Genomic DNA, 17,259 nt, shown 5'->3' with positions numbered 1-17,259 from the left:
GCCCTAACGTACATGTACAAGGTTATATGCCCCCCTCAAGTCAATTTTGGAAAACTATTTAGTTCTAGATAATTTGTTAAACAGGTCAGGTATAAGAGGTAAAGGATAGGGATTGTGAACTTTAATTTCTTAATCTCTCTAAAATCCAAGCACGGACACAATCCTCCATCCTTTTCTTCAACAAAAACCCCTCACTGTGACTGGAGAGGTGAGCCTTAGCCAGACTCTCAAGGCCGACCTCCCATGAAGTCGATAGCACAATCATATGCCGCCATGTAGTAGACGTCCGGTAACTGGTGATAATTCCCTCATGTGTGGGGTCTATTTGTCTCCAGAGAAATCACACGTTACATTCCACACATAACACTATGCAGAAAAGGCGGCGCGGGGTAATTGTGCCAGTAGTGAGGGGAAATAATGGCGGAAATGTCACTGACTGAGGAGAAGTTTCCATGTAGCGTCTGCACTCAGGATATCATTCACTGAGGCCCCTGATCATGTGACCCCTGACTCCTCCCCTCCTGTGACCTCATCACAGGTCCTGTGCGCGCACAGAACAGCCATATATGTGGTGTGCTGCTTTGCAGGTGGAGGTAGGTGCTGGAGATTCCCCATTACTGAACACGGGGTGGGCGGGGGGCTGGCGGTACCCCTTCAGTACTGAGACTCTTTTGGTGTTTTTGTTGCTACTTTATAAGAATCATTATGTTTTTGTTCTATTTTCTGTAATATGGAAGACAGGAAGGGAGGAAACGTATGTCCTCATTAGGGATGAGTGAATAGCTTCAGATAAGTCCTTATCCGAACAGCTATAGCGGTTACCGAATAAATGCTTTGGGAACCTGGGTACCAGGAGTGCTCCCGATAATCAGCTGTTTGGAGCCACAGTTGCATGTGTCATGGCTGTGTGAAAGTTACAACACATACAGCTGTGGTGCTGAACAGCTGATTATCGGGAGCGCTCCTGGTATCCAGGTTCCTGATGCAGCTATTTGGTAACCACTATAGGCATTTGGATAAGGACTCATCCGAAGCTATTCGCTCATCTCTAGTTCTCATAGTACTGGGCCCCATTCTGACCCCACACAAAGTATAATATCCCCCAGTACCATCAACCCCCCACCAAGTAAGATACTACACGTTGCCCCCACAGCATTTTACCACCAATCTCCTAGTATATAAATCCTCCCTTCCCCCATTCCTGGATCAGTTTTCCAAGTCTGGAAATGTGGATCCGTCCCAGTGGGCCGGTGCTATAGATGTATAAGGGGCTGCAATCTCCTGGATGAGCTGTACATGTTATGGAGACATTCTGGGGACAGATCTTTTTAGTGAATGTAGCTGGATTTATGTCTGGCTGTTCATTCATAAATATAACATTTCCTTATATGTTTCCCTTTATTATCTCCAGAAGTTGTATTATTATATGGGATTCTTTATGATGTTCTATCGGCTCATCTTCATATTCAGGTTCCTACGATTTTGGATCTTCTCAGTGGAGATCTTCTATATTTAGAGAACTTTTCTGATTTACCCATCAAGCATGGACATGGACAAGTACAAAATGGTGGAGAGGCTCTTACAACTCACCACAGAGATCCTCTTCCGGCTTACTGGAGAGGTGAGAGATTCTGATGACGTCATAGTACATCATTTTTATTTATGGGGATATCAGATGGACATAATTGGAGAGGCGAGGACTCTGGATATGTCTGTAGTGAGATTTTGTTAGAAAAAAAATAACTCTTCCTTACTTTTTCAAGTAATAATACGGTGAGAATAGAAAAGGAAAGCAAAATTGAATTGTGTGGATAAAACAAATCTTGTTTAATGTCCATTCAAAAAGTGATTACAAAAATGAAGAAAAAGTAAATTCATAAGTTCATAGCACACAAATTAAGTATTAGATTAGATTGTAAGAAAGAAATCAAACATAGGTCTTACATATGGTCTTGAGGTATGACGTGGTCCATGTGGAGAGTCTCAAGAAATTAGAGATCTGCCCGAACTGGAGCTGGGTCTTTCCTTATATACTCTTTTGACCCATAGGCTTACATTGGTTACTATTTTCCTACCTTATAACCACATATGGTGATCTACCGCTATATTCATAGCTCGTACCATATTAGCAGAACCTAGTAGCTTGCAGAATATGCATATTGGTTCTGTACATTACCTCATTCCATATTACCTAAATATATATTGCTTGTGTTTGTTACAAGTAACATTAGTCATCTACTTATAACCTCATTTTGACAAGTGTCCTCTAACTTTGACATACAGAGAACAGATGCAAGCCAAGATCCTCAGAATAGCTCAGTCACACACTACCTAGAACTTCTGTTCATTAATTGAACTCTGTATATACGTTAAGTAATCTTTAATTTTTTCATTATTATTATTAAGATTTTACAGATTTATTAATGTGTCCTTCCATAACCAGGATTACACAGTCCTGAAGAAGACCTCTAATGAGCACTGTCAGGACCCTGTGTTTGAGGGATGGGGAAGACCCCTTAGCCCAATCAAGGGGCCCCCACCTCACCCCCGGTTACATGAGGACATCAATGACCAGAAGATCCTAGAACTCATCTACAAGATGATTGAGCTGCTGACTGGAGAGGTGACACCACTGGAATGCTGGGACATTATATAATAACGTTATGAAGGGATCGGGGATGACGGTATCATTGTATATGTCAGGTTCCTATAAGGTGTCAGGATGTTGCCGTCTATTTCTCCATGGAGGAGTGGGAGTATTTAGAAGGACACAAAGATCTGTACAAGGACGTCATGATTGAGGTTCCCCAGCCCCTCACATCACCAGGTAAAAGACAGGACTAAGCACACATGGCCTATAATTATCTGTAATCTAATCCCTGTATGTGTTTCCTCCAGTTTTACACAGTAACATGACAACACCAGAGAGATGTCCTCTACTTTCACAGGACTGTAAACAAGAAGATCCCAATGTTCCTCAGGATCATCAGGTAGATGGAGAGAAGGTGTAATGAGATCTCCCATATGATGTTTACAAGTTTATGAAGGTCTTGTGCTCAGTCTTGGTTTATCCACTGGCATTATATGTTTTATACTTGTGTAATGAGAACGGTGGAGATGGTAGGATTAGAGCTGATCATAGATGTGACTTCTTCATCTGTCTGTGACTTACATATTTTTTTCAGGGTGAATATCTGACCCATATTAATACAATAGAGGCATATGTGAGGGGTGATGAGCAGTGTAAAGAGGAGATTCCTACATATGACTACCCAGGTGAGTAGTAACTTCTGAATACAGAGTCACAAATTCTTCTCAGTCTCCCCCTGTGGCTCCTTTATTGATCTTGTAGTCCGGCCATATCACAATCGCTTGATCACCATTTTGCCTCTAGATCACAACATTCCCTCCCCCAATATCTGGGAGGCTCTAGAGCTTCATCCTATAGGGATTTCTCTCAGACTGTGATCTGTCATTGTCTTGGTGAATAATTAAATTTTTGTACATAACTTGCCATTTCTAATTGCATTGTAAGTAGAAATGTAAAAAAAAATATATAAAATTCTAGGATATTTTATTACAAAAATAATTGGTTTTATTCTTGGCAGATTACTGTACCAGGAGATCGGAGGTACAGCTGACATCTTCAATTTTTAAATCAGATATTCTTGAGATCCCACAGGATACAATTGTAATGAATGCCATTACTCCAGATAAACCACCATACCTTCACTGCAAACACCTATCATCTGATCCTTGGAAACAGATCATGTCTCCTGATTCATTACCGATCACAAAGGAAAATCAAAGTCACAAAATAAGCATTAAAAAACAAATTGCTATTAAAGCAAAGAAGCCGTTTTCACGTTCAGATTATGGAAATAGTTTTCCCTTCAAAACACCTTTTCTTGAACATAAAACAATTCCCACAGCGGAGAATAGATTTTCTTGTTACAAGTGTGGGAGATGTTTTATTCACAAATCAGATCTTGTTAGGCATGTGAGAATTCACACAGGAGAGAAGCCTTTTTCATGTTCAGAATGTGGGAAATGTTTTAACCAGAAATCGATTCTTGTTGGTCATCAGAGAACTCACACGGGGGAGAAGCCTTTTTCATGTTCAGAATGTGGGAAATGTTTTAACCAGAAATCGATTCTTGTTAGTCATCAGAGAACTCACACAGGGGAGAAGCCTTTTTCATGTTTAGAATGTGGGAGATGTTTTGCAGATAAATCATCTCTTGTTTCACACCAGAGAACTCACACAGGGGAGAAGCCTTTTTTATGTTCAGAATGTGGGAAATGTTTTGCACATAAATCATCTCTTGTTACACACATGAGAACTCACAGAAGGGAGAAGCCCTTTTCAGGTTCAGAATGTGAGAAATCTGTGTTTGGAGACTGTAATACGGCGTGCGGTCGCCCCACGGATACTGGACAAGGAGAGGTCCGACGTGTTTAGGGTCTGCAATCTAAAAGCCATATGATGTGTAGTGCTATGAAACGGGCACTGAGACAAGATGCAACTATGTATTGAACTTTGATGACATGTACTATAAAATGCTATGCCCCTTTATGTGTGAAGTAACACATTAAGGAGGCTTTTGTGCTTGAACTTTGTGGGTCACTGCCTCTTCACCACATATGGTGATACTGCAGCATTACAGTATGTAAATGTGCATGTGTCTCTGGCACTGAGCCCACATCTTTCCTCATATATGACAGCTGATTTAATAATTTGTTTTGTGCTTTAAACAGGGGCAGGAGAATCAGAGCTCCACCCTTGGCTGTTAAACAGTCAATCTCTGACAGCGGGATTTAACATACACTGGCCAGAAACGAGTCATTCCGGCAGCCCATCAATGCTCCATTTCACATGATCGTGGGGCGCTGATAGTTTGTCATGACAGCCAGGGGTCGTGGATAGCATTCATAGGAGATTGAGAATTCACCTATACATAGCAGATCTGAAGCACTGCTATGTGTAGCACAAGTTATCAGACGATCGAAGCTTCAAGTCCCCTAAGGGATCTGAAAAAAAAGTAAAAAGTGAAAAAAAAAGTTTTTATAAATATGAAAAAAATAAAAAAAACACAAAGGTTCAAATGACTCCCGTTTTGCCCCATGGAAAATAAAATAGAAATACACATATTTGGTGTTGCTGCATTCAGGAAATCATATTACGGAATCATATTGCCATTTCACTTTTACGATATAGTGTACAGAGTAAATAAAATACCAAAAAAATGGAATTGCACTTTTTTTGCAATTTCACTGCACTTGAATCCATCTCATGTTATCAATATATGTGTAAGAAACAATAAACATCCTACTGCAATTTTACTGTGTGTGTCCAGTGTCAGTTCTTATACATTCCCTAATAATCCAGTGAGTAAACCTGCTGATTGATTTTACAATTTTAATGTTTAGCCCAAAAAAGTTAAACATTTCGCTCTAGAAGCACGCTTTTTTTTTCTTAAACTCAGAACCCCAAAGTTCTGCTTCTACTACTAAAGGAAATAATTCCAAAAAAGTGAGGCTCTTACAAAGAACAATGACCTTTGTCATATCGTGTTGGAGGCCATCTGGCCACATAACACTAAGAATCAGAAACATCACCCAACAGATGGTAGCAGTCGAGATGTACCGGAAGAAAGGGAAAGGCTGATTCAATTTCAGACTTCCCTGTAAGGGTATGTGCACACGTTCAGGATTTCTTGCAGAAATTTCCTGACAAAAACCGGACATTTCTGCCAGAAATCCGCATGCGTTTTTTTTTCGCGTTTTTTTTCCGGAGCTTTTCCAATCCATTAAATAGCGGGAAAAACGCAAAAAAATCTGCAAAATTAATGAACATGCTGCTCTTACTTGTGCAAGTAGGGGTGATGCATATATCCACTGCGTGTGAGATGATCGGCTGTATGAGTAAGTGGTGAGTTTGATAAGTAGTGTTGTATTGCACCGACTAGTTGCTAGTACCTGAAATATATTAAACCAGTTAGGTTTAGGTTTTATCCATATTTAAACACCAATATTGTACGCATTGGTATACTTACTTAGTGTACCAGTTAAGAGAGTAAATTATGTTGTAGGTCCACCGAAGAAGGGCAATGGAGACTAGTATTAGCAGAAGGTGATTCTGTTCTAATCGAAAATCAGGAGTTGACCATCTAAAAATGTATATATAAATGGGTTAAATGTATGACCCTTCTGGGTACCAGCTTCAGGTGACTATAATAGTTCACTTACTTACACACTATTTGCATTTACTTAGTGTACCAATTCAGATGGCAGACTACGCTGTAGGTCTACCGTAGATAGTGTAGATTAGTATTAACAGGAGGTAATCCGGTGCTCATTAGAAATCAATAGTTGAATGTCTGCTATGTATATAAAATGGGTTAAATATATGACCCTTAACAGTTCCCCACTTCAAGGGACTATACTGATTCACTTATTTATACCTATGTAGATCCAGTATGAGAAGATTTTGAGTTGGTCTTCTTGGTTGGTACACTAGACAAAATATATAATTACAGTATATGTATATAGATGATGATAGTTACCTCACTTGGTTTAGGGAGCAATGAAGAATTAGAGCTTATAAATGATTTATAAATGACTAAATGTGAACTTAAGTAAAGGTAACTTACTTTTGGCATTGGTGGTACAGTGTGCTGCAGTCTGAAAGGCTAGTAAGTTTGGTTGGTAGCAGTGCTGGAATACCGCTGTCAAGTGTGCATCAGTTGTGCTGGAGGGCCACCTGTGGGGACTGCATAATAGCAGCGGTAGCTGGTGGCTGTGTTAGGAAGCAAATCTCACGCTAGTTTGGTAGAGACGCCGGCGCATCGCGTGCTCCGGCCGGAAGCAACACTGAGGTTAGGGCGCGAGGAGAAGAGACGGAGCTAAGCGTGACATCAGGAGCTTAAGAGGACAGATGCCGGTGAGATCAGCTTAATTAACCAACGCGTTTCAAGGGAATCATTCCCTCTTCATCATTGATGCGCTCTGTCCTTTTATACCATCTCTCATACTCCTCTTGTGCTGAATGGATGGTTTACCACTTGAGCCAAGTACTTAACTTGATTGTATGGTATGGTATACAGGTATGGTATATTGTTGTTTTTTTTATTTTAGTTTTATTATAGAGGGCTTCACTGGAATTAGGCAAGGTTGTAAGTATGGTTTAATTAAGCTTATTAAAGGAGTCTGTGTCATTTTTTCAATTAGTCTTCTCCTTGTTTGAGATGACAGTTTAGTGGGATGGCCTGGTATTGGTAGATTTGCAGTGGTATGATACTCCTTCCATTTCAATATGATCGCTTGCACAGAGCTCATTGGGATGTTTAAAGTTTTGGAAATCATATTGTATCCAAATCCGGCTATAAACTTCTCCACAACAGTATCACGGACCTGCCTGTTGTGTTCCTTGGTCTTCATGATGCTCTCTGTGCTTCAAACAGAACCCTGAGACTATCACAGAGCAGGTGCATTTATACGGAGACTTGATTACACACAGGTGGATTATATTTATCATCATTAGGCATTTAGGACAACATTGCATGATTCAGAGATCCACAATGAACTTCTGGAGTGAGTTTGCTGCACTCAAAGTAAAGGGGCTGAATTATATTGCACGCCCAACTTTTCGAAGTTATTTAAAATAACCAAAAAGTTTCGTTCAACTTCACAATTGTGTTCCTCTTGTTGAAGATTCTTCACCAAAAATTTACATTTGGTATCTTTATGTTTGAAGCATGATATGTGGGAACAGGTTGAAAAGTTCCAGGGGGGCGAATACTTTCGCTAGGCACTGTATATATGACTTAATAATCAAGAAAAACACAGTCCTGTAATATCATTATTCTTGTGCAACCCTAGATGTATAGATGGGCACAGGACCTGTGATGAGGTAACAGGAGGGGAGGAGTCAGGGGTCACATGATCAGGGGCCTCAGTGTATGCAGGACTCTGCTGTGCTGGTTGTCATGGTGCTGGATGTCATGGTGCTGGATGAGGGGAAGTTTTTGTGTGGGGTCAGGAGGGGTTTACAGTGTGGATGTAGCGGAGCTGCGTATGAGGTGTACGGAGCGGAGCCGCGTGTGTACGAGGTGTACGGAGCAGAGCCGTGTGTACAAGGTGTACGGAGCGGAGCTGTGTGTGTATGAGGTGTACGGAGCGGAGCCGTGTGTGTACGAGGTGTACGGAGCGGAGCCGTGGGTGTACGGAGCGGAGCCGTGTGTGTACGAGGTGTACGGAGCGGAGCCGTGTGTGTATGAGGTGTACGGAGCGGAGCCGTGGGTGTACGGAGCGGAGCCATATGTGTCAGGCTTTCTTGTTGCTGACTAAGCTTGCCATAGTGAAGATAAAGCTTACACCTGAGCAGACCCAAGGAAGCCAAATGCTCATGCAGATGCAGCCATTAAGGAAGCAGTGAAGTGGCTTAGAGTTGACCAGGACCTCAGTGGCACCTGTCACTCCCGATATTCCTAAATACTTAAGGAAGATTTGTGGATAAAGGGTGGTAAGATTTATCTGCCACAAGCTCTCTACTCAATGATTGGCCAGGTAACTCATGGACAAACACTTTTTTTTTCAAATACAGCTGTATACAGGTCTGGCAAAAATTAAGAGACCACTGCAAAATGTTCAGTTTGTCTGATTTTTCTCTTTATAGGTATATTTTTGAGTAAAATGTAAATTGTTCTTTCATTCTATAAACTACTGACAACATGTCTCCAAAGTTCCAAGCAATAAATGTTGTATTTATTTTCTGAAAATGAGAAATGATCAAAATATAAAAAAATGCATTGCTTGCAGACCTCAAATGATGCAAAAAAAGCAAGTTCATAATCATTTACAAACAACAATACTAATGTTGTAACTCAGGAAGAGTTCAGAAATCAATATTTTGTGGAATAATCATGATTTTTAATCGCAGCTTTCATGAGTCCTGGCATTCTCTCCACCAGTCTTTCACACTGCTTTTGGGTGACCTTATGCCACTCCTGGTACAAACATTTAAGTAGTTCTTCTTTCTTTGATGGCTTGTGTCTATCCATCTTCCTCTTGATTACATTCCAGAGGTTTTCAATGGGGTTCAGGTCTGGAGATTGGGCTGTCCATGACAGGGATTTGATGTGGTGGTCCTTCATCCACACCTTGATTGACCTAGCTGTGTGGCATGGCACATTGTCCTGCTGGAAAAAACAGTCCTCAGAGTTGGGGAACATTGCTTGAGCAGAAGGAATCAACCGTTTTTCCAGGATAACCCTGTATGCGGCTTGATTCATACGTCCTTTGCAAAGATTAACCTGCCCAATTCCAGCCTTGCTGAAGCATCCCCAGATCATCACCGATCCTCCACCAAATTTCACAGTGGGTGCAAGACACTGTGGCTTGTACGCTTCTCTAGGTCTCCGTCTAACCATTAGACGACCAGGTGTTGGGCAAAGCTGAAAATTAGACTAATCAGAGAAGATTACCTTACTCCAGTCCTCTATGGTCCAATCCTTATGGTCTTTGGCAAACTTTAGTCTGACTCTCCTTTGCTTCTCATTGATGAAAGGCTTTTTTCTAGCTTTACATGACTTAAGTCCTGCTTCTAGGAACTTGTTACGAACTGTTCTTGCCGTGCACTTCACCCCAGCTGCCATTCCTTTTGTAGGTCACTTGATGTCATCCTGCACTTGGTGAGTGACATTCAAATAAAGTAACGGTCATCCTGGTCAGTGGAGAGTTGTTTTTAACCTCTGCCGGTCTGTAGCTTTGCTGACCCCAATGTCTGCTGCTTGACCTTGTTGAAATGGACTGCCATCTTAGAAATTCTATGGATGGAGGCTCACTGTGTCTCTCTGCTAGTAAAGCCAGAATTGAGCCCTTCTTTTCCTCACTCAAGACTTTTCTTTTCAACTCTTTTGGCATAGTTAAACATTTTTTTTTTCATTCCTATTACTTTTGGCATATTACTAGCACTTGTTTTGCCATCCAGCTTGTCCAATTGCAAGAAGATTATGAACACCACAGCAGTGTTTTTTTATACTTTACTTCATTAAATAAGATTTGGTTCAGGTGATCACCTAATCAGAAGCACATTAAAGGGAACCTGTCACCTGAATTTGGTGGGACCGGTTTTTGGTCATATGGGCGGAGTTTTCAGGTGTTTGATTCACCCTTTCCTTACCCGCTGGCTGCAATATTGGATTGAAGTTCATTCTCTGTCCTCCGTAGTACACACCTGCGCAAGGCAAGATTGCCTTGCGCAGGCGTGTACGAAAGAGGACAGAGAATGAACTTCAATACAATATTGCGGCCAGCATGCAGCCTACGGGTAAGGAAAGGGTGAATCAAACACCCAAAAACTCCGCCCATATGACCAAATATGGGTCCCGCCAAATTCAGGGGACAGGTTCCCTTTAAGAAGAATGAAGTGTCCTCTGGTTGGAATTCAACTGACACTGGAATGGAATGGCCGTTAGACATGTAGAGAAGCTGATTTTTATAAAACTGTGCAGTGGTCTCTTAATTTTTGCCAGAGCTGTATGTCAGGGGCGGACACTGACAGCTTGGGACCCCTGTGCAAGAAATCTGTCTGGGTCCCCCTCCCTGCGGGTATGCTGCTTATGATGAGGACAATCTGGTAATGGTACCCCTAGAGCCTCAGGCTCCGAGAAACAAGCCAGATCGACCTCATTATTACTGCCTTGCAAGCAGGGGCGTACAAAGCAATCACAAGGCCACATAGCAACATTTTTATTTGGGCCCCCACACTCGAAAAAATATGCAGTATATATTTATATTTTTTCACTGAGATGGAAATATATATACTGTATGTGTGTAATAAACATATATATATATATATATATATATATATATATCCGTTAGCATTTGGTTCTGCTGGTTCCAGCGTAGTCATACTTGTAGTCAGGTGACAACTAGTGTCGGCTGTCAGTGAATAGAGCATGGCAGACGTGGCTGATGCTATAGTCGGCACATAATAGCAAGTGTGCAAAGCGCCTCCTCGTGAATACGTTATAATTGCTGGAATCGGCAGAGCCCGATCATGTGTATATATATATATATATATATATATATATATATATATATATATATATAATATATATACACACAGTTAGGGCCAGAAATATTTGGACAGTGACACAAGTTTTGTTATTTTAGCTGTTTACAAAAACATGTTCAGAAATACAATTATATATATAATATGGGCTGAAAGTGCACACTCCCAGCTGCAATATGATAGTTTCCACATCCAAATCGGAGAAAGGGTTTAGGAATCATAGCTCTGTAATGCATAGCGTCCTCTTTTTCAAGGGACCAAAAGTAATTGGACAATGGACTCTAAGGGCTGCAATTAACTCTGAAGGCGTCTCCCTCGTTAACCTGTAATCAATGAAGTAGTTAAAAGGTCAGGGGTGGATTCCAGGTGTGTGGTTTTGCATTTGGAAGCTGTTGCTGTGAGCAGACAACATGCGGTCAAAGGAACTCTCAATTGAGGTGAAGCAGAACATCCTGAGGCTGAAAAAAAAAGAAAAAATCCATCAGAGAGATAGCAGACATGCTTGGAGTAGCAAAATCAACAGTTGGGTACATTCTGAGAAAAAAGGAATTGACTGGTGAGCTTGGGAACTCAAAAAGGCCTGGGCGTCCACGGATGACAACAGTGGTGGATGATCGCCGCATACTTAATTTGGTGAAGAAGAACCCGTTCACAACATCAACTGAAGTCCAGAACACTCTCAGTGAAGTAGGTGTATATGTCTCTAAGTCAACAGTAAAGAGAAGACTCCATGACAGTAAATACAAAGGGTTCACATCTAGATGCAAACCATTCATCAATACCAAAAATAGACAGGCCAGAGTTAAATTTGCAGAAAAACACCTCAAGAAGCCAGCTCAGTTCTGGAAAAGTATTCTATGGACAGATGAGACAAAGATCAACCTGTACCAGAATGATGGGAAGAAAAAAGTTTGGAGAAGAAAGGGAACGGCACATGATCCAAGGCACACCACATCCTCTGTAAAACATGGTGGAGGCAACGTGATGGCATGGGCATGCATGGCTTTCAATGGCACTGGGTCACTTGTGTTTATTGATGACATAAGAGCAGACAAGAGTAGCCGGATGAATTCTGAAGTGTACCGGGATATACTTTCAGCCCAGATTCAGCCAAATGCTGCAAAGTTGATTGGACGGCGCTTCATAGTACAGATGGACAATGACCCCAAGCATACATCCAAAGCTACCCAGGAGTTCATGAGTGCCAAAAAGTGGAACATTCTGCAATGGCCAAGTCAATCTCCAGATCTAAACCCAATTGAGCATGCATTTCACTTGCTCAAATCCAGACTTAAGACGGAAAGACCCACAAACAAGCAAGACCTGAAGGCTGCGGCTGTAAAGGCCTGGCAAAGCATTAAGAAGGAGGAAACCCAGCGTTTGGTGATGTCCATGGGTTCCAGACTTAAGGCAGTGATTGCCTCCAAAGGATTTGCAACAAAATATTGAAAATAAAAATATTTTGTTTGGGTTATGTTTTTTTGTCCAATTACTTTTGACCTCCTAAAATGTGGAGTGTTTGTAAAGAAATGTGTACAATTCCTACATTTTCTATCAGATATTTTTGTTCAACCCTTCAAATTAAACGTTACAATCTGCACTTGAATTCTGTTGTAGAGGTTTCATTTCAAATCCAATGTGGTGGCATGCAGAGCCCAACTCGCGAAAATTGTGTCACTGTCCAAATATTTCTGGCCCTAACTGTATATATATATATATATGTATATATATATATATATATACACACCACCCCAACCAATCCATATACCAGACCTCTGCCCTTCCCCAATAACTTTCCTCTCCAACATCACTGAAGGAGAACTTAGGCTACGTTCACACTAGCGTTAGGCTAGTTTGCGTCGGGTTAGCGTCGGGCGACGCAGCGGCGACGCACGCGTCATGTGCCCCTATATTTAACATGGGGGACGCATGCGTTTTTGTTTGTTGCGTTGTGCGACGCATGCGTCTTTTTTGCCGCAAGCGTCGGACCAAGAAAACGAAACAAGTTGCATTTTTCTTGCGTCCGATTTTCGGCAAAAAACGACGCATGCATCGCAAAACGCAGCGTTTTTGCGTGCGTTGCGTCACCGACGCAGCGGCGCACAACGCTAGTATGAACGTTACCTTACTCGCCTCCTTTCCAAATCACACCTATGTAGACAAAACCGAACTCATCATCTTTCCCACATCTCGCGTATCCTGCCTACCTGATCTATTATGGTAAACGGCATCACGCTCTCTCCCGCATCTGAAATCCACTGCCTCGGGGTAACTCTCGATTCTGCCCTGTCCTTCAATCCAAAATCTTGCCACCTCCTGTCTCCTCCAACTCAAAAATATTGCCAGAATCTGTCCCTTCCTCAGCCCACAATCTACTAAAACTCTTGTGCATGCCCTCGCCATCTCCGCCTCGATTACTGCAACACCCTCCTCTGTGGCCTCCCCGCTAACTCCCTTGCACCACTCCAGTCTGTCCTCAACTCTGCTGCTCGGCTAATCCTCCTCTCTCCTCGCTACTCCCCTGCTTCACCCCTCTGCAAATCCCTCCACTGACTCCCAATTCCACAACGAATTCAGTTCAAACTACTAACACTGATCTACAAAGCCATCAACAACCTGTCCCCTCGCTATATCTCTGAACTAATCTCCCACCATCTTCCCTCACGTAATCTTCGATCCACCCAAGACCTCCTACTCTCCTCCACACTTATTCGTTCCTCACACAACCGCATCCAAGATTTCTCCCGAATATTCCCCATCCTCTGGAATTCCACACCTCAACATGTCCGATTATCCACCACCCTCGGATCCTTCAGACGGAACCTGAAAACTCATCTCTTCAGGAAAGCCTACAGCCTTCAATAAACATTCTACCGCCTCACCAACCACCCGAGCTGCCACCTCACCAACCACCCGAGCTGCCGCGTCCAAACCACCTGAGCTGCTGCAGCCCCATCAACCACCCGAGATGCTGTGTCGCCACTGCCAGAGCTGCTGCCTCAACAACTGCCCGAGCTGCCACCTCACCACCATCAGAGCTGCCGCCTCACCACCACCAGTACTGCAGCACACTGACCTCCTGTCTCTTCCCCATTATCCCGAAGAATGTAAGTCCGCAAGGACGGAGTCCTCTCCCCTCTGTACCAGTCTGTCATTGTAAATTTGTTTACGGTTAACGATATCTATAACCCTGTATGTAACCCCTTTTCACATGTACAGCACCATAGAATTAATGGTGCTATATAAAGAAATAAGAATAATAATATATATTACATTATATGTCTGGCATCTGCTCTATTCATTGTCTATGTAACTGATGGAAATAGCTGAGCGCAGCGCTCACCAGCTCTATAGATAGTGAAGAGAGCAAGGCGGAGCACAAACAACTCTGCTCCATCCAGGACAAGACTGCAGACCCGTTCGCAGCATTTATGGGGGGCCCAGTGGTTGAATACCCAGTGATCAGCAAGTTATCCATGATCCGATGGATCACACATACATTGTACATATACCATACACACATACACCGTACATACATACACCATACATACGCTGTACATACACACTCATACCTATAACGTACATACACACACAGATACACATACAGACACATATACCATACATACACACGCACACACACACACAAGAAGGAGTGGCTTTGTAAGAAGCATATGAAGGTCCTGGAGTGGCCTAGCCGGTATCAAGATCTCATCCCCATAGAAAACATTTGGAGGGAGTTGAAAGTCCGTGTTGCCCAGCGAGAGGCCTAAAATATCACTGCTCTAGAGTAGATCTGCATGGAGGAATGGGCCAACATTCCACCAACAGTGTGTGCCAACCTTGTGAAGACTTAGAGAAAACGTCTGACCACTGTCACTGCCAACAAAGGATATATACCAAAATATTGAGATGAAACTTTGTTAAAGACCAAATACTTATTTTCCACCATAATTTGAAAAATAAATCTTGCCAAATCAGACAAGGTAATTTTATGGATTGTCATTTTGATTCTCATAGTTGTGGTCTACCTATGATGTCAATTACAGGCCTCTCTCATCTTTTTAAGTGGCAGAACTTCCACTATTGGTGGCCAACTAAATACTTTTTTCCCCACTGTATGTATGGCTCCCATGAGAAAAGCATAAAAAAACCCATCCTACCTTCCATGTGCGCCCTTGCAGCATCTCAATCTGGCTTCCAGCAGCTGGGCAATTACGTGTCCCCACTCATTAACATAGTGAATATTCACCTCTCTCCACGCATATGGAAGTGGAGAGAGGTGAATATTCATTACCTTAATGAGTGGGCACCCGAAAGAGCCTGGCAGCTGCGACTGTGCGCGCTATAAATGAAATGAATATTCATTACCAGTGCAGTGAATATTCATTTAACTTTAGCAGCGGGCACAGGCTTTGGAGAAGGAGAAGGCAAGAGTGGAGCGTTGTTACAGGCCGCAGGCTGGGATGAGGGGGTGTTCGGATGAGCGGTGCATCGCACCGCTACGGGTGTTCTGTGCTGCGGATGGCTCTGCCCACATCTTGTAAAGGTCCAGAGCCACCGCAGTTACATGGTTTCCTATGCAGTGGCCTGGACTCCGGGAAAATGGCTGCCGGCTGAGGGCAGCGCATGCGCAGATGGAGATCTCGGCACCAAGATCTTGGGAGATGAGATCTCAGCGCACATCCAAACACCCCCTCATCCCAGCCTGCGGCCGGTAAGGTATATCCACATTATAAGATAAGACGCACCCCAAAAATTTTGGGAAAAAAAGTGCGTCTTACAATCCGAAAAATACGATACTTCACAATTTGGTCGTTTGCACATTTTCTCTATATGATACACACACACACACACATATGTACATATACAAACACACATACTAATGACCTCAGGTGCTCAGATGAGCCATGGAGGAGGTCAGGTCAGCCACATAGTGCAGAGATCAGGCGGAGAGGGCTGCAGAAACGACTGTGGGGTATGGGGACACACAGCAGAGAGCACTGATGTCAGCCCCCTGCTGCTGCCTTCCTGTCCCGTGCATTGAGCCTTCTCCCCCGATCTCTTCTCTGTGAGGAAATGCTGTAGCCTGCTGGGAATAGAACAGTGGAGGAGGCAGAATTCACTAGGTAATTCCTACTCTTCTTCCACTGTTGTCCCATGTGTGCTGTGCGGCCGGGACCCCTTACTACAGGCGAGCACTCACCATTGGGATGCGCAATGCAGGAGGACAGGACAGAGATGGCAGCCAGTGAGCACTCTCCTCAGTCAGGTGGGGAAAGCGTTCATTGGCCAGCGTCTCTCCCTGCATGGGTGGTGTCAGGGTTCAGTACCCAGGCGGCCAGGTACCCCCAGTTTTGCAAGACAGCGAAGGAAAAATTGTAAAGACCTTACAGAAACATACTTCTAATCCACTCTACTGTTTCAGAGACTGCAGGTTGACTATCTACAGCTACCATGAGTAGGGTATAGGAGTTTATGCTGGTTTGTGTTGATCTCTTTTCAGGTTGGCCTGAGGCATTGAAAAGGGGGTTGGACACAGTGACCCTGAAGGCCCCTTCCAACTCTAACATTCTATGGAAGTGATACAGGTTTAAATTTTATAAAACAGGTTATAAATGAGAATTTGCAGTCTCTGGGAATTGAGCAAGCTTTCCACACTTGTTGCCATAGACAGGGCAGTGGGAAGGTGGAAAGGCTGCATGGGACATTAAACTTAAAAATCCTGGATGAAAAGTTGGAGACTGGCAAGCATTGGACCAAATTCTTGCTTTTAGCTCTTTTCTTAAGATGTGCTCAGGTAGAAAAACTGTTCTTTCTCCATATGAGATTTTTGGTTGAGCATGTAGAACACGATTATATATCAAAGTTACTTCATATGCAAAATGATAGTCTGACCAGCAACATACAAGCCTTGCATAATGGACTAAACACTGTGATTAACAGGTGTATTCTTCCATTATAGACTCTGAATCAGTGTCAGGACCACAAGACCTCAAGGCAGGAGACTGGGTGGTCCTGAAAGGGCACATGAGAAAGAGCCGTGAGCTAAAAATTTCATACTATGCTAGGTTCTCCTAACCTCAGCAACTTTGGTGATGCTTGAGGGAAAACCCACTCTAAAGAGTCACACCACCAGCAGTATGATGAACTTTTTGCCTTTTCTAATGAGGTAGCAGTATTAT

General features: G+C 42.8%; 1 protein-coding gene across 1 annotated transcript; it reads left to right on the top strand.

Moving 5' to 3' along the window:
- The first annotated feature begins 534 nt into the window (after positions 1–534).
- On the top strand, positions 535–5,383 carry LOC138663711 (oocyte zinc finger protein XlCOF8.4-like). The gene is made up of 7 exons (XM_069750022.1): positions 535–593; positions 1,471–1,621; positions 2,444–2,623; positions 2,704–2,827; positions 2,899–2,990; positions 3,186–3,276; positions 3,609–5,383. Exons 2-7 carry the CDS (start codon positions 1,544–1,546, stop codon positions 4,460–4,462), a joined length of 1,419 nt encoding a protein of 472 aa, XP_069606123.1. The 5' UTR covers positions 535–593; positions 1,471–1,543; the 3' UTR covers positions 4,463–5,383.
- Positions 5,384–17,259: the final 11,876 nt, after the last annotated feature.

Source organism: Ranitomeya imitator, chromosome 2 (genome assembly GCF_032444005.1).
Source record: "Ranitomeya imitator isolate aRanImi1 chromosome 2, aRanImi1.pri, whole genome shotgun sequence".
NCBI classification, from domain to species: domain Eukaryota; kingdom Metazoa; phylum Chordata; class Amphibia; order Anura; family Dendrobatidae; genus Ranitomeya; species Ranitomeya imitator.
The sequence above is the reverse complement of the archived record's forward strand: the minus strand, read 5'-3'. Positions and strand labels throughout refer to the sequence as shown.

What these genes read in the sequence shown, in the direction of transcription:
- LOC138663711 (XM_069750022.1), top strand. Translation starts at nt 1,544, where the DNA reads ATGGACATGGACAAGTACAAAATGGTGGAGAGGCTCTTACAACTCACC. An exon ending in ATGTTCCTCAGGATCATCAG is followed by an intron (nt 2,991 to 3,185) that starts GTAGATGGAGAG and finishes TATTTTTTTCAG; the next exon opens with GGTGAATATCTGACCCATAT. An exon ending in TCCTACATATGACTACCCAG is followed by an intron (nt 3,277 to 3,608) that starts GTGAGTAGTAAC and finishes TATTCTTGGCAG; the next exon opens with ATTACTGTACCAGGAGATCG.